Below are 23815 nucleotides of genomic sequence, written 5' to 3'. Positions count from 1 at the left end.
GTTTGTCCACCTCTTTTGGCTTTGGGGAGTTCGAACTTTGAAGGTACTGTTGAGTTTCCCTTCTTCTAGAGAAAAAAATATATATATATTTGAGTTATCCAGAGCTTCTTCTCAAGTGGCTGCCTTTAGGAAAACATAGAAGTCTGTTTCTGAGAATATGGCAAGCTAGTTTATTTAAGCAATGTTCTCACTGGAAATGACTAAAAATGCTGGAATGATATGAAAACATCTTAAAGCATCAAAGAGCTGACAGACAGTAGGGAGTTACCAGGCCAAAATCTAAGTGAAAGTGGGAATCCAGAGAAATGAGTGGGGTGCTGCAGCCCCTTCTGCCTTGACCCCACAATGTTGAGTTTCGATCTTTGGTTTTGTCTGCCTTGAGAGAAAGAGTTGTAAATTCAAAGCTCTAGGCTCACCCAATGTGGTAAATTTATTAAGTAATCCTTCCCCTAAACTTGGAACCCCAAAGGGCTTGAGCAGGGGGAGCAGGGATGAAGAGGGGCTATTTCTGTTTCCTGAAAAGTTGTAACTACCAATTGATCCTCACATGAATTTGTGGCCCAAATTAATTTTATCTGGATGGTCTCGATATCTTTAGGCCATGAATTTAAACAAACATAATCCTAGACTGGTAATATCTCCTAGGTACCTGCCTAAAAGCAAATATAAATCCGCTTTTGGGAAATACATTGTCATCCATTCCCATAAATAGCTTTTCAGTGACAGTGAATAGTACATAGTAAAAAATAACTAAGCACACAAGGAAATAGGGCACCATGTGCAAGAGTGAACAGGAACAATAGATTGCAGAAGCAACCCTGCAAAAATTATGTATACAAGAATCATCAGGTACAGATTTTTTTTTGAAAATCAGGGATTATGTATATAGAAAAGCTATAAGCAGTATTTTTTTGTTTTTTTTTTTCCTATCCGGTAGGATTATAGACACTTTTAAATTTCATTTTGTTTTATAAACAAATTAAAAGTTATTATTTATTGTTAAGTTTTATTTTTGGAAATTTCCAAAATTTTTATAGTGAACACTTATTGTAGATAAAAGTAAGAATTATTATAAGAGGCACAAAGCAAATAAAAGCTAAATTAATCCCCCTACTTACCCCACAGTTCCCCACTTTGTAAAACTGGTAATGAGGGTAGAAAGAGTAAATGGGAAGGAGGAGGCTTAGCTGGCTCAGGCAGGTATAGAATACAGATTTTAACTTCTTCTCCCCAAAGCTGCTTCATGAGTCAGGCAAGCTAAGTGTTTCAAAGCCACCAAATGTGATAAGTCATCCCTCTGACTGCTGAAGTTAACCCCTTTCTTGGCATGTAGTCCAGGACTCCTACCATCTGTCCTTCCTGGTTTGGGATTCTCTGATTCTCTGGGTATTTCTTGTAAGTAAGTAGGCAAGACATTTCTGATAAGTTGGATTTCATAGTTCAGATTCTAATTTTTCTTGCCCTAACAGATGATTCTGAATATCCTCAGTAAAAGAGGAGACACTGCATGTCTCTTTTTTCCAGGATGATGATATTTCTCTCTCTTTTAACTTCTAGGACTTCTCGGAACCTGCACAGTCACTATCATGAGGCCCCCCTGACCCGAAAGCACTATCAGGTCACTGGCTATGGCATAGTAAGTGAGCAACTGGAGTGTGAGTAGGATGTAAAAAATTGTGAGGCCTGGCTCAGGGCCATGTGGCAGAACACATCCTCCCTGGAATTCTGCAATGTTCGTAAGGATTGGGGGCTGCACAGGGACTCTGTTAACATTGGGAACGTTTTGGCTAAGTTTGCTGTGGGAAAAGTAACATATGCTTCTATTTGTCTCCATCTCTCTCCTCCCATGATAACCAGGCCATTCTTATGTTCTGACACTTAATAAATGTTACATATGAATACTATTTGGGTCTCTTTTAAAATCACATTGGAGGGGGCGCCTGGGTGGCTCAGTCAGTTGAGCGTCCACCTTCAGCTCAGGTCATGATCTCATGGTTTGTGAGTTTAAGCCCTGCATCGAGCTCTGTGCTGACATCTTGGAGCCTGGAGCCTGCTTTGGATTCTGTGTTTCCCTCTCTCTCCCCCCTCCCCTGCTTGTGCTCTCTCTTTCAAAAATACATAAACATTAAAAAATTAAAAAATAAGTAATAATAAAATAAAATCACATTGGACATAGAAGCCGTGGATCCACAATATGGTCCTAGGTGAATATATAAGTTTATCCTTTGCCAGATCCCAAATCTTCATTGGCTTTGTTTTTAAGGATTACTTGCCTGTTCTGCAGAGCAATGTTAATCACCACGTTATTTTGAGATTTTTACTACCCTGGGGTGATGTAGTTAATAGAAGAAGCTTTATACTTATGGCTTGGGGAGTAATTTGAAAACAAAACAACTTGTGGGCAGCTAGACTTAGGACCCTTAGGACCCTTATGTTCCCTTGCAGAGGCTTTGGTGCAGAATCAGTAACGATTCTGCTAGGTGGACTTCCCAACCCTCTTTCTGTTTGCTCAGCCTACAGTACTGGAGCCACAACTCATCTTTTTCTTGCAGGTATCTCCTGAGGAGAATTAGACATAAGTGTCTTAATTTCTGGCTTAGATGAGTAAGTGTCCAGATGGCCAAGTAATGGGTGCAAATGACCCAAATCTATTTCTGTTGGTTCAGGGTGATATCTTGAGTTTGGTTTAAGAGTAAAAACATATGTTTAGAATTTAAACTCTAGTCCCATGAAGTGAAGAATCGGACTGCAGGCTGTAGAAGTTACACTACTTTTCTTGGTTGTGATAGTGAGTGCTGAGGAATGTGTATCACTTGGGGTGTTGCTGTGTTCCCTTTCCCACCTTATCCATTGAGGCCCATTTAGTCTTTGACCTTTGTAACATGGTGGCATCTGAAAGGCTGGCCATTTCCCCTTCCTGACATGCGACATGCATTCTCTAAAGTCATCTTGCTTTCTTTGTATTTTTTCCTTGATTTACATGGCAGAATGGGACAGGAGACTCCAATGATTTCTGGCGGATTGAGGTTATAAACAGAAAATTTGGAAACCGGATCAAAGTGCTGAGAAGTCGAATTCGACTCATCCATCTCGTCACAGGTTGTGTCCTGGGCTCCTCGGGAAAGGTCCTGCCCAAATGGTGAGTCTTTGGGGTATTTTTTTTTTTTTTTTCAACGTTTTTTATTTATTTTTGGGACAGAGAGAGACAGAGCATGAACGGGGGAGGGGCAGAGAGAGAGGGAGACACAGAATCGGAAACAGGCTCCAGGCTCCGAGCCATCAGCCCAGAGCCTGACGCGGGGCTCGAACTCACGCACCGCGAGATCATGACCTGGCTGAAGTCGGACGCTTAACCGACTGCGCCACCCAGGCGCCCCAAGTCTTTGGGGTATTGATGTCCCAGTTGAGGCTCATGCTTCTCCTTTCACAGTACAAGCAGTATACCAGAAACTTCTGTTTCTCCATTGTCAATGTTTACCTCATGTTTTTGTATTTATTTATTTATTTATTTATTTATTTATTTATTTTTAATTTTTTTTTTCAACGTTTATTTATTTTTGGGACAGAGAGAGACAGAGCATGAACGGGGGAGGGACAGAGAGAGAGGGAGACACAGAATCGGAAACAGGCTCCAGGCTCTGAGCCATCAGCCCAGAGCCTGATGCGGGGCTCGAACTCACGGACCGTGAGATCGTGACCTGGCTGAAGTCGGACGCTTAACCAACTGCGCCACCCAGGCGCCCCCATGTTTTTGTATTTAAAAAAAAAAATAATTTTTTTTTAATGCTTATTTATTTTTGAGAGAGAGCATGGGGGTGGGGGTGGGGCAGGGAAGGGCAGAGAGAGAGGGAGACAGAATCTGAAGCAGGCTCCTGGCTCTGAGCTGTCAGCACAGAGCCAGATGCAGGGCTCACACTCACGAGCCATGAGGTCATGACCTGAACTGAAGTTGGACGCTTAACCAACTGAGCCACCCAGGCGCCCTTCATGTTTTTGTATGGTAAATAGAGGGAGAAAAGGCATCAGGTGTGTTATAGAGCAGAGAACTCCAGAGTCCCTTGGGTATTTTATGTGTACTGAGAGTTCAATGTTTGTTCATCTGGTTTGGACCTTCTAACTGCTCTGGACCTTCCTAAAGTGGGAATGCTCAATGCTAGATGACTTCTGTGATAGTCGTGGAATACAAGAGTGAGGTTGATAAAAGCATAGCCCCTGGATTGAAAAGAACAGAGTCCTGTGTATTTAAGAGATTCAACAGTGCTACTCTGGTGAGTTTCACATCTTCTGAGAGACATCTGTGACTGCTTTTCACAGGGGCTGGGAGCAGTTGGAGGTTACTTGCACCCCATACCTAAAGGAAACCCTCAACTCTATCTGGAATGTGGAGGACCATATCAACCCCAAACGTGAGTGAACTTACTTCCTGGAAACATTTATAAGTAACTCTTATCTTAGAAAAATAAACCTTTATAGACTGTGCCATCACTTTGTATCATTATTGCCATTTCTTGCCTTTTTTAAACTAAATCTCTTCACACGAGTTTTTGTATGAAGGTAGTTCCTTTCCCTTCCCATCCATGTGAACTTCCTGTCTTCCTTAAACTCTCCCTAAAGTGACCAGTGACTTCACTCAGGACCACAGCTAATTTCCTCTTTTCATTTTCCTTGCCTCTCTCTGGATTTAATGCTTCGCCTTGACTGCCTGCAGTGCAGGCCCACCTCTCTCATCTCCTTCTGGGCTGTTCTGTCCCCTGTACCAGGGGTGCTTTCCACTCTCAAGGCTTAGAGCAGGCTGGTGCTTTCCCTTTATGCCCCTATGTAGAGCTCCTCCCCTCCCCACAGCCAGCCAACACTTGTACAGAAAGCGATGGCCACAGCCCTTGATCTGAGCCCCATATCTGTACTCCCAGGCTCCTGTTTGACATTTCTACATCAGTGTCATCTTCAACTCAGTGAATCTTTGGATTCATCATCTGTCCTCCCCAACCACCCCTTTCAAGCTTTTGCTTGATTTCCTTTCTCCATGCTTCCCATTTTCCATTCTTCTTACTACCTAATTTAACCAACCAGCTAATTAATTAACCAATTAAACAACTCTTCAGTGAGTATGATGGGAAGACTGGGGGCCCCAGGAAGACACTGGTGGATGATGTGGACTTGGCCCCTGTCCTCACAGACCTGCCTGGCAGGGAGAGCAGCATTTGAGGCTGTACCATAATGAAGGGTGGTGGTGCCGAGAGCGGTAGCCACACCAGGGACAGACCGGGGACAGGCCTCATCATCTGTTGCCTTTGTGTTTCTCCAAATGCCTCATGAGTGCTTCACACAAGCTGAAGGCGGATGATCAAGAATTGGGTCAAGCTTTCTTCTGTCTCCTCAACACTCCTACCTACTGGTTAGCCAGAGCATCAGGAAGGCTGCACTCAGACTCTGGCCACAGTGTGGATGCCGTGGACAGCTGGGAGAATGTGCAACCAAGGTTTTCTTCTCTGTCATTTCTTTGCCTAGTGCCGAACATCAGCCTGGACGTGCTGCAGCCCAGTTTTCCTGAGGTCTTGCTGGAGTCCCACATGGTGATGATCCGGGTACTGTGGCCCCTCTCATTCGATGGCTTCTCTACGAGCTCTTACCATCCACAAATTTGCATCACAGATCAGGAGCCATGTATAGATCCACTGCCCCCTCATGGAGGACTTTGAAAGGGTCTTCACTTACAGTTTACTTGGTGTTCAAAGGCATTTCCCTTATCACAGAATGATGATAGTGGTGATGATGATAATAATGATGACAACAGACACCAGTGCACATGTATGTAGCTCTTATGTGCCAGTCACCACTCTAAGCACTGCACGTGAACTACTTATTCAGTGGTTATTACAGTCCTATGGAGATTATTGTCCCCAGTTTATAGATGAGGGAATTGGGGCACGGAGAGGTTAAAGCTGCCCAGGGTCACACAGCTAAATGTAAGAGGTGGATCCGGGCTTCACAGCGAGGCTGGCAGAGTCAGTGCTGGTTACTGCTACACTCTTCCATTTCTAAGTGATTCTCAAATCTGTTCAAATGGCAGAGCTCCTGAAAGCCAGAGTGCTCTTGCTTGAAGAGCATGAGATGCTGATAGTTCATTCCATCACCTGAGGTTAGAATGAATTAGGATGAATAGCTAACCTGAGCATGTTGTTTAGCTGCAGCATAAAATCCCTACCATGAGCCCCCTCAAGTTCCTAGACATGGGAACTATTTAGGGGGCCTGATTGAGTCTTTTGCAGGTTTTATAAGATTCTTTGTTTGTACTCTCCATCATTGGTATCTGACAGCAGTCGTAGCTCAAAGGCGTAAGAACAATTGAGAGAAGAGAGCTTTAAGCTGAGAAAGTTCTACCCATTATCTTAACTTCTCCCGGTGTGTTAGAGAAACCTTGCTGCAGTGTGGATGTATAGAAGAGACCCCTTTCCTTTGGCTTATGGAAACCAGTGTTCTGCAGGAATGGTGTTTAAGAGTCACTGTATCCCAAGTCAGGTTTGTGATTATCACTCCACCCACAGGGCAGCAGAGAGGTGTAGTGATTGTTATTTTTCCCCTGCTGAGCCGTTGTCAAGTGGACTTCCCTGGAAGTGATTTTATAGGCGGTACTCAGTAAATATAGTTGACTTCTTCCACCAGATTAAATTAAAAAATTCAGATTTTGTCATTTTTGCACATTGCGAGGTGATGACTTCACATCAAGTGATCTCTGGGTCACTTCTTCTCTGACTCTCTGCTTGTAGCTGTCACTGTGGCCTGATGACATAGCTCCTTTGAATATGTGCCTGTCAGTCAAAATATCATTCTAGGTCTGGGTAGAATTTTTTTATTTTTAAAGTTTTGTTAACTTATTTTGAGAAAGAGAGCACATGTGTGTGTGCATGCGCACAAACGGGGGAGGGGCAGAGAGCGAGGGAGACAGAGAATCCCAAGCAGGCTCTGCACTGTCAGCGCAGAACCTGACATGGGACTTGATATCATGAATCGTGAGATCATGACCTGAGCCGGAATCAAGAGTCAGTCTCCCAGCCAACTGAGCCACCCAGGTGTCCTCGTCTGGGTAGAATTTTAAGACTAAGTCTGAATAGTCTCGTTTCTTCTTTCATTATCTAAGAGGTAGAGCCAAGGAATAAAAGGGCATAAAGGAGCTTTCTTACTCAACCAATGTAGCATCAAGATGGGGAAAGAGATCAAAATAGTCCAGATGATGGAAACTGCATGGGAGAGGGCTTTTCTGCCAACTGAGTGGAGGGCCTGAGTCCTGTGCAGAGAAGGCTGCCTCGTCTGGTGAGGTCAGCTGGAACGAGCCCACTCAAGGTGTTAAGCATAGAGAACGGTGTACAAATGTATATGCCTCTAATGGTTACAGACTTTTCCTTCCTTCCATTTCTTGGTTTAGTAAAGGAACTGGATTTCTGACATTAAGGTAGTAAATAGGATGCCCCTGGTTTGTTATAGCTCTGGCTGGAGTCCTTGAGCCTGGGACTGAACTGCACTGGTTTGAAGGAATTCATTTCCCTCCACAGCTCCTTTGGGGTCCAGATTCATTCTTCATTCTGAGGCCCTTCAATGGAGAAACCCTGACCTAACTCACAGCATCTTACAACTGTTCTCAGGAAGTGCCTTCTCAATTTGTTCTGATAATGAGGCTGACACCAGACCTGTGCTTAGTATCCAGGGTCCTGATCCTTTCCTTCTTGCCTTTGAAAAGCCCTGATTTTGCCGTGTAGAGGCAGGTTGTTGGACAGTCTTAGCTACTGGATTAAAGGGGCTGAATCTTGTTCCTTCAGGCTAAAGTATGTATTCTCAATGGGTAATATCACCCAGAGGGTAAAATGTGTTCTTGGAGGGCAGAAAACCCTTAACTTTTTCATGTATGAAGCATAGGTAGTCATCCAGTATATAGACATATTTACAGTATTGCTGTGGTATTAAAATGTCATTGGAGGCATTTAGGGAAAAAATGTCTGAAAAGTTCCAGGAGGGGCAATCATGAAAAAAAAAAGTTGAGAAATACTAGGTTAAAGTAACTTTTTCCAAGTCTGGGAATTCATCAGATTTCTGGTTCTGTGTTTGAAATTGGGTTCCTGAGGGAACACGTAAGTCGGCTTGATTTTGTATCCCCACTAGCTCTCTTCACACCTTCTCCTTGGTCTGAAAGATGGGTGTATGTTTTGTGCTCACAGGAAACAAGTCTTTCATTCTCTTTTCTCTCAAGCATAGTGGGTCTGAATGGACTGTCTTTGGTGGAAATGGAGACTTGTGTGTTGGGAGAAGTAAGGCAGTTGTAAGCAGGTGAACAGTGACTGAGAATGAGCACCTGACTTCCCTGCAGGGAGGGGGATGGTAGGGGGAGGTTTCTTCTGGATACTTGGCCATATGTCAGAGATGCCCATTGCTCACACTTCTGTCAGCTCTCTAGATCTCTGCCTTGACTAGCTTCTTTTTGCCATTTTCCTGCAGGGGAACAATGGTCTCAAACCCAAGGACAATGAGTTCACATCCAAACCCTGGCACTGGCCTATCAACTATCAGGTAGGGCTCAAGGCTAGAGTTTATCCCAGGAAATGGAGCCAAAAAGGAGATCACTGAGACTTGGTTGGGTGGGGTGAGCTAGGGTAACTAGGCAAGGCCTTACCTGGCATGAGGTGGCTGGCCGACAGGGCTCTGTTTTTTGTCCTGATTCTGACCCACCTTCCCCGAGAGCTCATGTAGAATTGGCACTTTCTGAGCCTCCTGCCCGGGCTCCCTATCTGTGAAAGGTAACTGGTCTTCCCCCCCACCGGAGCACGTGTGGCCTGGATGCACTGGGCCCTGGATCAGCAGGGTGTCCTCTGCCCCACAGGGCCTGCGCTTCTCAGGGATCAATGACACAGACTTCCGTGTGTATCTGCTTGGCAACCCGGTGAGTGCCCAGCCCTCTCCCTGTGTAGACCTTCAGCCTGGGGGCTGCGGCTTTCCTCTCACCTGCCCATTCTCCTTTCCATGCAGGTGGTTTGGTGGCTGAATCTGTTGAGCATTGCCCTCTACCTCCTCTTGGGGAGCATCATTGCTGTAGCTGTGCAGAGAGGGGCACACCTGCCTGTGGAGGTTGAAGGTTGGGTCCGTTGGGCTCTCCCTCCCCTGACCTAGCAGCTGGCTGGGGCCTACACTTCTGCTGGGCCATTCTGCCTTCAGCCCCCACTCTCTCCCTTCTTTAAAGCTCAGTCACCGAATGCCTATCCTCCCAACAGCCCTGTAGAGTAGAACATTCTTACCCCCATTTTATGGATTAGGAAGCAAAGGCACAAAGAGAAGAGACTTGTCCCAGAACATACACTTGTAAGTGTAGAGCTGAGATTCAAACCCAAGCAGTCTGACTTCAGAGCCTTCACTTTTTTTCTTTGAGAGAGAGAGAGAGAGTGCAAGCATGAGCACGAGAGCAGAGGAGAGGAGCAGAGGAAGAGAGAGAATCTTAAGCAGGCTCCCATGCTCAGCATGGAGCCCAACACATGGGGGCTTGATCCCACAACCCTGGGATCATGACCTGAGCTGAAATCAAGAGTTCGATGCTCAACTGACTGAGCCACCCAGGTGTCCCCAGAGACTTCGCTTTTAACCTTTACACTCTGTAGAGAGCTACCCACCTCTTCTCCTCTGCCTCCTCCCTGTTCCATGGCCCATGTTCTAGTGGGGTAGGGAGGAGCCCCTAGAGCACGGACTGCAGCCCCTGAGACGTTCCCACAGGCTCTTTTTACCCTGTGCCGCTCCCTCTGTGAACAGCCACAGTCCTAGGCCCCCTCTGTCCCCCTCCATCCTCATCTCCAACTTCACCTCTCTCCTGTCGGCCGCTGCAAAGATCTGTGTGGCAGCAAAGGTGTGGGAGACGGAGGTGGGATGGGGGCAGCTACCTGTGGGATGTGAGCATCTTGGTTTCTTTAGAGGCTAGGCTGCCTCCTGTTGGTATTTGGTGCACCTGCATGGGTGCCAGCCTCCCTGAGTGGGTAATGTGCAAGGCTCTCGAGGGCCAGCTGCTCCTCTCTTCCAGCTGCCTAGGCTTGCTCAGCATTCTCCAGATGAGGAAAGGCAGCCCGGTCCAGACACACGGCAGGGAAGGGGCAGAGCTGGACAAGGACCCCGGGTCTCTGCCCTCTCCCTGGCTGCTAACCTGGGCTGTGCTGCTTGGGGCCCAGGGTTGTCCCAGGTCCTGCTGCGAGGAGGCGGTCAGCTCCTGCTTGGCTGGATTCTCCATTACTTCCCATTCTTCCTGATGGGCCGGATTCTCTACTTCCACCACTACTTCCCAGCCATGCTCTTCTCCAGCATGTTGACAGGTCAGCACTGCCTACCTGGACCTGGGGGAGAGGGGCAGAGGAACAATGCTGAGGGGGGTCTCCCTGCTTCCTGACCTGGAGTGGCTCCTTCGTGCTGCATCCCCAGAAGTCATCCTCTGACAGACTGGCGCTAGGTCTCTTCTTTCCCTTAGGCATTCTGTGGGACACTCTCCTGCGGCTCTGGGCCTGGAGCCTGGCCTCCTCTTCCCTGGCCAGGGGCCTGTATGTGGTGGGAAACCTGAGCCTGCTCCTGGGAACTGCCTACAGGTGAGTATTCCCCACTCCTTGCATAGCTGTCCCCCACTCTCCACCCACAAGTCTGATGCCTCTGCCCTGGATGCATTTTAGAATCCCCTGGGATTCTAAAGCACTCTGCTTTTAAACTCTGCTTTTAAAGCACTCCGGTAACTGGGCCCCACCCCCAGAGGCTCTGATTCCATTTTTCAAAGCTCCCCAGGTGACCCTAATGTGCAGCCAGATAGGAGAAACAGGGGCTAACTCTGCATTCTTTCCTTTTGCCAGTGGGTTCCAGGTTTTATATGACCATGGCTCCCTACCAGACAGCTCTGGAGGAGGCAGGTTGAGGGAGAGGGTGGGAAGAGTGGTGTGGGCTGTGGCTCAGAATAACTGGAAGGAGGGTGTTTGGCAAGCCTCCCCTCCTCTCCCCACCTTCATGCCAGTCTCACAGATCCCCTGTTGAGAGTCACTGGCCTTTAGTGCTGCCAGGGAGGCAGCATTAAAGCATGAACTGCAAATGGTGGGTCTGTGACCTGAGAGCACATGCACATTACAACATATACTCTGAGCCAAACAGCCATGACCAGACCCTGGGCTGGTCTCTCCCTGGGGCCTCTTGGGAGGAGCCCTTTCCTTCATTGTCATTAAGTCAGCATCTGCTAAGCTCTCAGACTACAGTGTGCCCAAACGGCGAACCCAGACAGACTGTGGTGACAAGAACAAGCAGATCTTGTAGGTGGAGAAGACCTAATGAACTCTAGCGGGGGGGGGGGGGGGGGAGGGGGATGGCTGAATTTCAAGGGTCTGTAGGGCCGCTTGCCGATGCCAAGGCACTGGATGCCACCTGCCCCCCTCTGGATTCTCTCTCACAGCTTCTACCTCTTCCACCCTCTGGCTTACGGGATGGTTGGTCCCCTAGCCCAGGATCCTCGAAGTCCCATGGCAGGACTAAGGTGGCTTGAATCATGGGACTTTTGAGGCTACTGCAAGGACTTCAGCCTGAGTCCAGGAACTTTCTGGGCATAGCCAGCTGTGCAGCCAGCCCTTGGACCCTCCCAGCTGTGGGCGAAGCTGCCCGAGGAGCCTGAGGAATTCTGCTGCCTTCCAGGACCGAGCTCTGGGGGCACACCCGGAACTTGACCCAACACAAGGGAGAGCCACGGCTCTGTCTGCAGAGGTCCCACCACTGGGAATGGCCCAGCAATAGAGGACACCACCTCTCTGGTCTGTTTCCCCAAGTGTGCAACATAAGGAGGGATGTGTGTGGGGGTGTGAGGGTACATGTGCCCATATACCTGTGGAATATAGACTGTGACTGTGGACAGCTGAGTGTCATAAACTCAAGAAATAGTCCAGGGCTACAGTAGTATTTTCTGGTATTTTCCTTCACACTGGATTTGGTTTGAAAGTAAGACCATCATAAATTCTCTGACCTCCAAGAAGGCTGAGCTCACCGACCCCACTCTGGGATATCACCAAGGGCAGAGCAGACGGGACTGTCCATGCTGCGCCGCTCTCCTCCCAACAAACAGAGCAGAGCACCTCTGGGCTGGAGGGCCGGCCTCCCAGCTGCTTCCTAGGCGGCAGCTGCTGGGAAGTCTCCAGAGCAAGGCCGCTCGCTGAGAGCTCACCAGCCCTGGCTTCCTCACTCTCAGAGTATTACGTGATGTCTTGTGGGAGGAATGGCACCCTATCCTGGGCTGCTGTGTGTTCGCAGGGCCTGCTCGCCAGAGGTGTTTCTTGCTACCGTCCTTTTCCCTCTGCATCCAGCCTGGCTGCGACAGTGGGGCAGACGCACTCTCCTGATGGCTGGGAGAGCCTTTGGGGCCCCTTTCTTAGCAGCCGAGGGTGATGGGCAGCAGGGCAGGGATCTGTGGTGCCGGGCTGGGGTCCCAGTAGGCCATGCGGCCCGTCCGGATTGATGTCCCTGTCACTCATGAGGTGTTCCTTTTACTTCTCTAGTCTTCCCCTGCTGACACCCCATTTCCATTTCATTCCCCTTTCTCTGTGTCACTGTTTCACTAATCTCTTTCCCCAAGGACCCAGAGCACCTAGAAATGCAGCAAAGCTTCTACTCTCTGCCACTTTAAAGCCCAAGGAAGAAGCTCAGAGCTAGCTGTTCCTTTCACTTCTTCCCCAAATAGAAGAGATTAAGGAAACCCTTGGGTGAGAACCGAACCAGCCCAAGGCCAGCTCCTCAGCCTGCCTCCCTCCCGCAAGTACATGACAGAATATTTTGTCTCGGAGGGCTGTGATGCTTCCAGGTTTAATGATGAGGCTCTGCCACACTTCATCTTCCCTCCTCTGTAGCCCCCACCAATTCTGACAGGGTCAGAGCTCTTGAGAGCATCTCTGGGAGGCGGTTGCCACGGAGACTGGAAATTGGTCCCAGGGACAGACTGTGCTACCTACTGGGTGGTGGGGAGGGAAGCTTCTGGCCATCCTTAGCCGTTCGGACCAGCCATCATTAATGTTAATAGAGGAAATGCAGCAATGTCAAAAGCAAGGCAGGTTTGTTAATTAGATCTGGGGTGTGATGACCTCCCTCTCCCAGGGCTGCAGCCCTTTTGACTTCCCCTGGCAGGAAGTGCTGCCTGTGTGCTGAGTCTGGGCTGTGTGCTTAATTGCATTTCTGGAAGGAAAGAACAGGGATGGAGAACCTCTGCTTACGCTTTCCACCGCACCACTGTCTCTCCTCCCCAAAGGCAGAGAGTTGGTTTCTTCTGAGCTGGGTGGGGACAGCCATTTGGGTGGGCTCTCCTGCCCACCCAGGATGAGTGCAGGAATCTGTGCTTGCCTCTCAGCTGAGAGCACTGGCCTGATGACAACTGGGAGGTGGCCGTTGTTCCCTTGCACCTTCTTCTTTCCTAATAGGAACTTGTTGGAAGGGAGGAACCCTGAAGGAGCCAGAGGGGCAGCCACTCTGGGGAGGGTGGGGAAGGAGAAAGCTCAGCCAGCTTCCTCCCCGTGGCTCCCTCCTCATTTGGCCACACTGGGAACGAAGGGTTCCTCCGTCTCTTCTACTGTGTTCCAAGGATGAGAGAATTGCTTGCTCACTCCCCCCGCTTCCTCTTAGCCCAGATGAACAGACCTTTCTCTGGGGACGAGGCTGTGCGGGTGGACGCAGCTGCAAGTGTTCAGGTTCTGTTGTTGGCAGATGCTGGGGAGAGGGGCTGTCAGGGTGGTGCCCTGAGTATGAGCTCCAGTGCCCAGGAATCGGCGGAAATGTGATCTGCCCCACAAACTTGCTGGTGGAGGAAGAAGATGTTTGTGAGCACAACCTCCAGCCAGCTTCTTGAGCCACAATTTTATATTAAAAAAAGGTTTCCACAGATAATCAGAGGCCATTTACTTTTGTAATAAATAGCCCTTATTTTGAAAGCCATGGTGTTCTTGTTGTACTTAATTGAACCTGACTTTCTCTCGGGCTCCCAGAAAGAGAGGAATGTTTTGGGGGCAAGAACCGTTCCACTGTGTCCCGGTGTCTGAGACCATTCTAATTTCAGCAGAGGCCCTGGCTGGGCAGGTGAGCCCCGTCACCCCGAGGGACATTGGGGCCCTCCCACGTACAAGGTGACTTGAGTAATGAGGGCTGTTCTTTTATTTAAACTTATCCCAAAATAAGTAGGAAGCTGGACTGTTTCTCTGGTAACCTGCCACACAGTAGGGCAAGGAGAGTGGAGAGTAAGAGTGTCCATGTCTGAGACAGCCACACAGCCCAGCACTGTAGCAGCTGCCATTGTGCTCGCCAGAGGCCCCATCTCGCAGGGGTCTTCTGTCATCAGGAGCGATGGCGAGTGTCCCAAGGAGGTGAGCACTGGTGTGTGTGGGGCGGTGGGTGGAAGAGGAGAGGAGTGGCACTGCCCTGTGAGGTGCAGGCGGCCTGACTCCCCCTCCCCCTTGAGACAAGAGGGGCTAGAGGAGGCAGGGAAGGGGACGTGCTTCAGGGGCGGGAAGACGCCGAGTCCAGGCAAGTTAGGAAGGGACCAAACACACTTGACCGGCACAGCTTAGTTTACTAAGCACCGACACATCAGTGACACTTCATCCTCATAAAGGAGAAGTGAAGCCAGTGCTGCTTTTGTCTCCATTCTACCCATGAGAGATTAAATTATTTGCCTCAACTCTTGTGATTAGTCAATATCAGGGCCAGGACTGGACACCAAGTTGGGCTTTTTCTGTTTCTCCGGCTTGGTTCTGGGATAGAAGCACCTTCCCAGAACAACAGACAACCCTGGGTCCCCGGGGAGAAGGCCTGGACTCAGCTCAGAGGTGTCCACGTTTAGCACGTTCCTTTGTGCATTCTGCTTAACGCATCCACAGTGCACCCGGGGCCCAGTGTTTCCTGGTGCACCCAGACCAGTGGTTTTCTGGGAGGGGAAAAAAGGCCTGGTGTATAGCACTTGCCAATTTCCATGGTGTACATATTCTCACCATGGCCCATTTCAGGCTAGCAACCTGACGTCACTAGATGAGAATCTGGAAAGATCAGTGCACACCATTGGCTCTCAGAGGCGATCTAAGAGTCAGCTCCAGTATACCAGTACCAGTACACCAGTCAGTAACCACTGACCCAAACCCAGTGACCTTGGTTTGGTCTGAACTACGGATAGAGCTCTTGGTCATGGTCCATTAAAGTGAAGGGGGCAGAGGAGCACAGAGGTCCAGAGAACAGGCTGGAGTCAGACTTGAGGGCAACTCCTGGCCCCACCACTTACAGCCATGTGATCTTGGGCTAGTTACCGAACCCCTGGGCTTCTGTTTCCTCAACGGTATAACCAGATTGAAACAAATGGTACCTTCTTGGCAGAGACAGCGTGAAGACAAGGAGTAAATGACGCAAAGAGCCTTGCACAGAGTTGGGACAGGAGTGCTCCATGAATGCCAGCTCTGTCACTGTCTACTGTTGACAGTCCACTCAGTGACAGCACTGGCTCTAGGACAGCACTCAGCTCTCCTCTGTTAGCACCTCCTGCCTGAGTCATGCAGATGCCAGGCAAGGAGGGGAGATCCTGGGAACTTCTGATACGGACTCAGACCTTCTGTCTCCTGGAACCTCCTCTCCCCTCTCTCCCGCTGGCCCTGCAGAGGCCCAGCTGGTTTCTCCAGCCTTTTCTCCCAGGGAAGCAGGGATTACAGTGCACTTAGCAACCCTTCTCCTGGCTCTAGAATTCTAGGCAGAGTGAGTGCTGACTCTACCACTTACCAGCTAAAACCATTAACTGCCATGAACTAACTTATTAGACCCAGACACTTTCTCCCAAAGGAGAAAGGAAGCAAGAAGTTCTCAAGTAGAGACTGTTGCCAGGAAATGCAGACTGGGTAGAGTGGGAAACCTTAGATAAGCCAGGTGGCCTGCACAGAGCAAAGAACATCTGGGGACTGAAAGGTGAAGCTCACCAGAGACATAATATGGCCTTCTCCCCCCTGACCTGCTGACCTGGCTGCAGGATCATGGGATACTGAATGAGAAATCTAGTCCCTGATCTCAGACTCTTTAGGACACAAGCTAGGCCTTCTAGCCTGGCTCTCCTCAGCCCAGAGACCCCAGAGATGTGTGGGGAGGTGGGGAAGAGAGGAATGGGATGCACCCCCACAAACTCCTGGGCATGGAGCCTCAGGCTATTCGTTACCACTGGCCCTGAGCACTGCCTTGTGTCCATGGAACGAAAGGAGGTGGGCCAAAAGGCCCCTAGAGACCTCACTACTCACCCCCCTTACCATATGCTGAGGACACTGAAAGAGAAGTAGGCAGGCAGGCTGGGAGGAGCTGGGCTCTGAGACTGGAAATGATGAAAGATAAACGAGGGTTTTGCCCTGCAAAGCCCGGGCCACTCACACTGGGGTGGGAACGGGGGAACTTTGGTGCTTGAAAGAGAGAGGCTCAGGCCTGGCAAGTGGTCCGCTTCACACCCTGAATGGCAAGCAAGAGATCGCACTACCTGAACTTCAAGTTAGAGGATGAAGTAGTACTTCAGTTTAAGTTTTTTGAAAGTCTATTGAAAGTCGTGGAATAGCATGTTGGCACTTAACTCCCTCAATGTCCGGGTATTGCAGTGGTCACTCCCACTGCACCCCAGACCTGGCCCTGGCCAGCAGAGCTGGGGTTAGAACTGGAGCTCACAGATTGCTAAAGATGATGTCTCAAGAACACCCAGCCCTGCCTGGAAATGGCTGCAGTCTCAGCCCTGTCCCTAAGGCTGAGAGCCCTGGTGGCCCCCAAAGTGCAGGGCTGGGGAGTGAGGATGCCTCAGACCCAGAGCTAGGGCAGAGAGCCTCTCCAGCCTGGGCCTGGTCACACAGGCAGGTGCTGGGCTTCCCCTGGTCTGATTTCTGGGCGGAAGGAAGGAGAACCTGTGCCAAGGGGGACAAAGTCTAATGCCTCCGGGTAGGGCTTGAGGGAAGCTTGTGGAGAGGTGGCACATGCAGAGCCTCCTAAGGTGATCGAGTTCCACTGGGTGCCCTAACCAGCAAGTGGTGAAATCATCACCAGTTTCCAGATGAAAACCTGAGGCCCAGAGAGGCTCGACGTTTTCTGTTAAGCTCTGAAGCCCAGGCATTTCCCAGGCCACCAGGTCGTCCCTGGCCACAGCCGGTTGCCCAGAGATGAGCGCCTTGACGGACGGAGGAGGGCGGGGGCCGCGGTTGCTTTAAAGCGCCCAGCCGGGCGGCGCGGGGCGGGGCGCTCTCGGAGCCTCGGGGCGCGCAGGGCGCAGCGGCCGGAGCGGGGTCCCCGGAAGCGCCAGCCCGGCGGGCACGGCGGGGCGCCTCCACCTAGGGCGGGGAAGGAGCGGCGGCTACACCCCGCCCGGCTGAGGCGCGGGGGGCCGTAGGGGGTGCGGAGTGGCCCGCGTCGCCGCGGAGATGGCGCGGCACGTGCGGTGACGGTGCCCGCGCCCCGAGGGTCCCAGCCTCGCGCCCCGCGTCCCCGGGCCAGCATGGAGCGCCCGGAGCCCGAGCTGATCCGGCAGAGCTGGCGGGCGGTGAGCCGCAGCCCGCTGGAGCATGGCACCGTGCTGTTCGCCAGGTGAGGGTTCCCCGAGCGCCCCGGGGGTGCGGGTGGCGGGGTGCCTCGCCAGAAACGGGCTCCCGGCGGCTGCACCGGCGCCGGAGGAGGGAAGATTGGCCCTCTGCCTCGGCGGCGCCGGGGCGCTTCCAGAAGTGCGCCAAAGGAGCGAGCGCGGCGACGGCTGGCGCAGCCCCTCCTGCGCTTCCCGGGGCGGTGGGCGCAGCCGTGGGGAGGGGGGTGGCGCTCCCCGGGGGCGGGCGGCTGTCCTCCCCTGAGGATCTCCTTACACTCTGGCCAGCGGGCTCTGCTCCCCGCGCTGCGCCCTCTCCCTGGCTCTGTTCTTGAGTGTTCCTTCCTTGGGTGGTGCCTGAGGGGTGCCCCGAGGGCCCGTGAGGGGAGGGTGTGCCTGGCTCCCAGAGGGCAGGCACTGGCCAGGCCCTAGGAGTGCACACTTCAGGCCGCCAACAGAAGGATAAACCTTTCGGAGGAAAGGACCAGGCTGGGAGGAGAGAACAGCCAGGGAGGGGACGATACACGCCCACATCTCACCCCTGGGGAGAGGGGGAAGGGGTTGCCCAGACCCAAGGGCACGGAGGCCAATCTTCAACCTTACCTCGAGAGTCTCTAGGTAACCCCTCTGTCATCACCAGAGCCAATGCTCTGTCACCATGGTTTTTCAGGAGCCTTGGCTCCCAAAGCCAGCCGGGAACTTCTGAGGAGGCTTTTGCAAACCACCACCTCCCCCCGCCACCTCCCACACCAACAAAAAGGGAAAAGGGGAGCCCTCTGTGGCTCTGCTGCTTCTAAGCTGTGTGACCATAGGCAAGTTACTTAGAGTCTCTGTGCTGTAAGCCTGGGATAACAGTTATACCTACTGCTTAGGATCGTGAGGGATACAGAAGTTAACTACGTGTAAAGTATTCAATGACCAGTAGGTGTAAGGAATTCTCAGTAGTATGGCTATCATCACTGGCCCAAGCCCCCCCAGACATGATGAGACTCAGACGTTCTGACCCAAGAGTGGAAGAGAGAGAGACAGAGACAGAGAAAAGACAGAGAGAGACAGAGACAGAGAGAAGGGCTTTCCTATTTGAGGACCCCTCCCTGTCCCAGCCCTCTGAACTGTTTATGGAGGGGCTTCTCAATGCTGGGTCCTGTGAGAGGCCTAGAGACTCACTGAGGATGCCCCTCAGAGCTGGTGGAGGAGGAGGGAAAGGAGCACTGACAAAGATGGCAAAGGGGTCAGTACCCGGTTGGTGGGTGTGTTCTAGGTTTCGGCTGAATCCCTGCACCCCTCCCCCGCCCGCCGCCACTGCTGGGCAGCTAGGGCTCGCGGAGCCAGGGGGGGGCCTGTAGGGACTGACACCTGGGCCTCCCCCCACAGGCTGTTTGACCTGGAGCCTGACCTGCTGCCCCTCTTCCAGTACAACTGCCGCCAGTTCTCCAGCCCAGAGGACTGCCTGTCCTCCCCCGAGTTCCTGGACCACATCAGGAAGGTGAGACAAGGGAGAGCGGCCTCTGAGATCCAGCAGAACGCCTTCCTGGGAGAGAATGAGAGACTTGGGATAGGGAAAGTTCCTCCTGCCCTGGCCTGGTCTCATTCCCCTCCTGCTGCTCCCCCATGCCAGGGGCATCTGCTCCTTGCCTTCTGTGCTGAGCCGGGCAGAGTCTGGGGCACCCTGTGCTCAGCCAGCTGGTCCCAGCCCCACCCTTGCCCTCAGCCTTGTCCCTGGCTCCTGAGGGTGGTGTCGGCACTGATCCACTAGGACCATCTGCCTATGACAACCAAGCTGGGGTTCCCCTTAGAGTCTTGTGACTCTCACAGTGCCTCAGTTTCTCTTTGTCCAGGGTGGACAGCACCATCCAGCTGCCAAGTTTAGGGCTTTGAGACCCTTAGAGGGGAGGAGCTGCCTTCACAGTATAACATTAGTAGTTTGGCCACTGTTGAGTACTTCCTGCATGCAAACTCAGATTGCCTTGCACTCCCTTCCTTCCTCCCTCCCTCCCTCCCTCCCTCCCTTCCTTTCTTCCTTCCTCCTTCCTTCCTCCTTCCCTTCCTTCCTTCCTCCTTCCCTCCCTCCCCTCCTTCCTTCTTTCCTCCCTTCCCTCCTTCCTCCTTCCCTTCCTTCCTTCCTTCCTTCCTCCTTCCCTTCCTTCCTTCCTTCCTTCCTTCCTTCCTTCCTTCCTTCCTCCTTCCCTCCCTTCCTTCCTCCCTCCCTCCCTCCCTCTCTTCCTTCTTTCTTTCTTCCTCCTTTGATTTCTTCCTTTTCTTTCTTTTTAAAACATTTTATTATTTATTTTTAAGTAATCAATACACCCAACATGGGGCTCAAACTTACAACCCCAAGATCAAGAGTCGCACGTTCTACCATCTGAGCCAGCCAGGTGCCCTGATTGCCTTACATTTCTGATCCTGGAAAACTGAGGGTCCTGGTGACCTCTCTTACTTCTGTTTGGAACCCCCATCTAGACTGTGGTTGTGAACAGGTGGCACTGCTCTGACCTCTCTGATTCACTGCTCCTCTGCCTTGGCAGGTGATGTTCGTGATTGACACTGCGGTGACCAATGTAGAGGACCTGTCCTCGCTGGAGGAGTACCTTGCTGGTCTGGGCAAGAAGCACCGTGCCGTGGGTGTGAAGTTCAGCTCCTTCTCGGTGGGTAATGGGGCTCCCCCTCTCTCTGGAGCTCCGGACCTGAGGCCACCACTCTCCCTGTCCTCCCTGCCCACCTGTTCTCTCTCCCCATTCCATACCCTGAGATGACTAGGGCTGGGGGCCTGTATCTGTGTCTCCCCCGCCATGTGACCCCCGGCACTGCCTTGACCTCTCTGAGCCTCCAATTCTTCTTTCATGGTGTGGCTTCTCTTAGAACCGTGGAAACTTAAGGAGCCTTTGGGACTCGCCAGTCTGCCCGGTTTCCTATCACTGTGTATAAAACCATCCCAAGCAAACGATTTCTGGGTTCGGCGGGGCCGTGCTTTTGCTCCGCGTGGTGGGGCTGGAGCCACTCATGTACTGCACTCAGCCGAGAGCACAGCTGGGGCTGGTGCATCCAAGTTGGCCTGTCATCCTTTGGGGCCTCTTTCCCTGTGGTGTCTCATTATCCTGTGGTGTCTCGTTATCGGTGGCCTAGCTGAGCTTCCTCGCAGAGCTGCAGCTGAGTTCCAAGAGGGCAGAACCCCGATGTGCCAGGACACTTCCTGCCTCCGCTTGCAGCCCCCTTGGTAACGCCCATTGGCCAAAGCCAGGCACGCGATGAGCTCAGGCTCCAGGTGGAGGGACCCCACTCAGGGGGCGTGAATCCTTGAAGTGTGGTTCACTGGGGGCCACGGACGTGACAGCCTACCCCATAGTCCCGTCACCTTGCCAGATGGCCAGCACACCGAGGAAGGGACCACGCTCACCTTGGCTTCTCTAACTAGAGCACTGGTGCGGTGCCTGGTCTTTAGTGGATATTCTGTAAACATTTGTGGAATAAGTAAGCGATATTTTGTTATGGTTAATAACAAACAAGAGCCATTATTATTCTTGAAGGCTCACTGTGTACAGATGCTGTACTAAGGGCTCTTTATAGATGGTCTCATTTAATCATGACAGCAATCTGGTAAGTAGGAACTTTTACTTTCCCTGTTTTACTGATGAAGCAACTGAGGCTCAGGTTGTAAAACTTGCCTGAAGCCACACAGCTCATAAATGGTGGAATCAGGAAGTGAATTCAGGTCTATCTGGTTGCAGAGTCTGGGATCTTAATACCATGAGTGCTGCCGTGCAGAGGAGGAAACTGAGTCCTGGGGGCAGTGACTTTGCTTGGTCTGAGCTGGGGGTCCCAGGCAACCATGGGATGGTTGCAAGGCTGAATGGAATGAAATGCTTGGTTCACTATAAGGCCTCACATTTAAGGGAAAAGGGGACCCGATGTGGCACCCAAGGATTGGGGCAGAATCTTGCTCGGGAAGCATGGACCCTGTGCAGGAGAAAAGAAAGGTCCAGGCCTCAGTTTTCTCACCTGTGGAATAGAACGATGCCTTCCTGCCTTCAGGAATGACAAGGTGCCGCTTGCCTCTGCAGACGGTGGGTGAGTCCCTGCTCTACATGCTGGAGAAGTGCCTGGGCCCTGCGTTCACACCAGCCATGCGGGCCGCCTGGAGCCAGCTCTACGGGGCCGTGGTACAGGCCATGAGTCGAGGCTGGGATGGCGAGTAAGAGGCAGCCCCTGGCCAGCAGCCCCCACCTGGAGGCCCCCATCTGTCTGTGTCTGTCTGTTGCTCTGTGCCTGTCGTAGCCCAGCTCCCCTTAGGCCTCCTTGCACCTAGGCCCTTGTCCCCTTGACCACCCTGGAGAGGTGATGGAGCAGGGCTGGGTCTCAGTCCTCCTCATCTCCGACTGCAGACAGGGGTGGCTTTTCCTTCAAGAAGGGGCTTCTGGATTTCCTTGTGTCCCCAGTAGCTTTTCCCTGCCTGCCTTTTCCCCCCTCTAGCATCCCCTCCTCTGCTAAGAGAGGAGCAATATTTGGGTCACAGAGGTGGCACGGGGCTGGGAAGGTGGAGATCTTTGAGAGCATGGGCTCTGGTCAGCCATCCTTCTCAGGTGAGCTGGGCCAAGCAGGGAGTGGGTGGCTGAGCTTCAGGCACCTTCCCATTTTGCCTGCTTTCCATTCTTCTCTCTCCCAGGGGTGTCTGCCTTTCATAAGTAAACAAGAGGGACCATTTTAGCCTTCATGGTGAAATCACAGGTGGTAGGAGCAGGCGATCAAGAGAACTGCTGGGGAAGGGAGAGCTGACCTGGGTCTGTGATGGGCTCAGTGGGGTTCAGGGGCCTGCTTAGATGTCACGTGACAGAGTAGTTTTTCTTTTGCTGTTTCCAGTTCCCTCCTTCAGTGCTGCTGCTGGGAGCTCCTTTAGTACCACTCTGTAGAAGCCAGCTAGCCAGCCAGGGCGGGGCGGGGCTGGGGAAGGTCACGGAAGGAGGGGGATTTCACTCCAAAGAGGCCTGAGTTCTGGTGGCTGTTCCTCACCACCCCGCCCCAGCAGGGCTGGGGCTCACCTGCCCCACGCTGCCTCTCTGATGCTGCCCACATCCACTGCCGGGCACAGCTCCCCATGTTTAATACCTGGTGTGTGTCTGTACTTAGGCTGCGATAGAAGAGAAAGCAGCAGGGGGGGCCCTCTGCCCTTGCCCAAGCTGTCTGCACTTTTACCTCTTGCTCTGTGCTGTGGTTGTATAAACTCATGAGGAATAAACCTGTTCTGTGTGCCTCTCTGACCTGCTGGGACTGGTCTTTTCTTGGGTGTCAGCTTGTGCCAGATGAAGCTGTAAGGTGGGGGATCTAGGGCAGGGTGGGAGGATGGGGTCAGGAGGGCCAAGGCCAGAGAGTGGATATAAAAGAAAGGAGAGGCTTGGGGAAGGCAAGAAGCCAATGGCAGAGATGGACCTAGGGGTCTGTGATGGAAACTAGCTGGCAGGGCACCAAATTCGGTTCCTCTTCCTCTTAGGTACACAGCCAGACTACATTTCCCAGCCTCCTTTGCAAACAGGTGGGGCATGTGACCTAGTTCTGACCAACGGAATGTGTGGACCTGTGCGCCACTTCTAGACCTGGTCCTTCCAAACTCCTGCAAGTTCCTCTGTGCTCTGTCATCCCTCTGCCAGCCGGATAGAGATCTTACAGTGACCTTGAGGGCCATGTGTTGACTGTGGCAGAGCCACAAGATGGAAGGAGCCCGGGTCCCCGAATTGCTGCTTGGAGGAGAGCACCCACTAATCGGAAGTGCCTGGTAGGGCCAAGGAACTTCTCCATCCTGTGGAGCAAGGGCCCATTTTAAATTTTCCAGGAAAGAGACACAAACATCTATTGTGTTTGTGCCATTATATATTTGGGGTTGTTTTGTTACAACATGCACCCACACTAATCCAGAGTCTGAAGCAGTTCACTGGTCAGGGGTCTGAGAGCCCACCTCATAGGGGACAAAGTGAGGCCAGGGATAGGAATGGACCAGGCACCAGGACAGCAGCAAAGGGCACCAAAGACTCATAGGGTCTCTGAGGAAAACTTCTAGAGCCTCCCTGATTGGGCAGGTGCCAATCCCAGGGTGGGCTTTTTTAAGGAGATTGAATGGGTTTGCCTGCAGTGCACCTTGGAGTTGAAGAGCCAGTGTGAGAATGTGTGAGTGTGTGCGAATGTGTGTGTGGTCAGGAAGAGCGAGCAGATGAGGGTAGATACCCAGCCAGGAAC

At 51.9% G+C, this 23815-nt stretch overlaps 2 protein-coding genes across 4 annotated transcripts in view; both read left to right on the top strand.

Annotated features, from left to right (window-relative positions):
- POMT2 (protein O-mannosyltransferase 2) overlaps positions 1-13955 on the top strand; it is a 44220-nt gene extending 30265 nt beyond the window's left edge. For all 3 annotated transcript variants that reach the window (XM_019427305.2, XM_019427302.2, XM_019427304.2), the window contains 10 exons: positions 1558-1636; positions 2988-3139; positions 4315-4406; positions 5509-5585; positions 8488-8559; positions 8870-8929; positions 9016-9121; positions 10197-10337; positions 10490-10604; positions 11447-13955. In XM_019427305.2, coding sequence (XP_019282850.2) covers positions 1558-1636; positions 2988-3139; positions 4315-4406; positions 5509-5585; positions 8488-8559; positions 8870-8929; positions 9016-9121; positions 10197-10337; positions 10490-10604; positions 11447-11552 — 1000 coding nt within the window. In that variant the 3' untranslated portion in view covers positions 11553-13955. The remainder of the gene's footprint in view (positions 1-1557; positions 1637-2987; positions 3140-4314; positions 4407-5508; positions 5586-8487; positions 8560-8869; positions 8930-9015; positions 9122-10196; positions 10338-10489; positions 10605-11446) is intronic.
- Positions 13956-17220: 3265 nt separating this feature from the next.
- NGB (neuroglobin) lies at positions 17221-22845 on the top strand. Its single transcript, XM_019427300.2, has 4 exons — positions 17221-17601; positions 18968-19079; positions 20119-20238; positions 21652-22845. The coding sequence occupies exons 1-4, from the start codon at positions 17513-17515 to the stop codon at positions 21784-21786; spliced, it is 456 nt and encodes a 151-aa protein (XP_019282845.1). The 5' UTR covers positions 17221-17512; the 3' UTR covers positions 21787-22845.
- The last annotated feature ends 970 nt before the right edge of the window (positions 22846-23815 follow it).

This window comes from Panthera pardus, unplaced genomic scaffold (assembly GCF_024362965.1).
Source record: "Panthera pardus isolate Hobbes unplaced genomic scaffold, ASM2436296v1 HiC_scaffold_24, whole genome shotgun sequence".
NCBI lineage: Eukaryota > Metazoa > Chordata > Mammalia > Carnivora > Felidae > Panthera > Panthera pardus.
This window is presented reverse-complemented; position numbering and strand designations above follow the sequence as displayed.

Excerpts from the sequence above, each read along its gene's own strand:
- NGB (XM_019427300.2), top strand. The coding sequence starts at position 17,513 with ATGGAGCGCCCGGAGCCCGAGCTGATCCGGCAGAGCTGGCGGGCGGTG. Across the intron at positions 17,602-18,967 it reads GGCACCGTGCTGTTCGCCAG|GCTGTTTGACCTGGAGCCTG; the intron begins GTGAGGGTTCCC and ends CTCCCCCCACAG. Across the intron at positions 20,239-21,651 it reads TGAAGTTCAGCTCCTTCTCG|ACGGTGGGTGAGTCCCTGCT; the intron begins GTGGGTAATGGG and ends TTGCCTCTGCAG.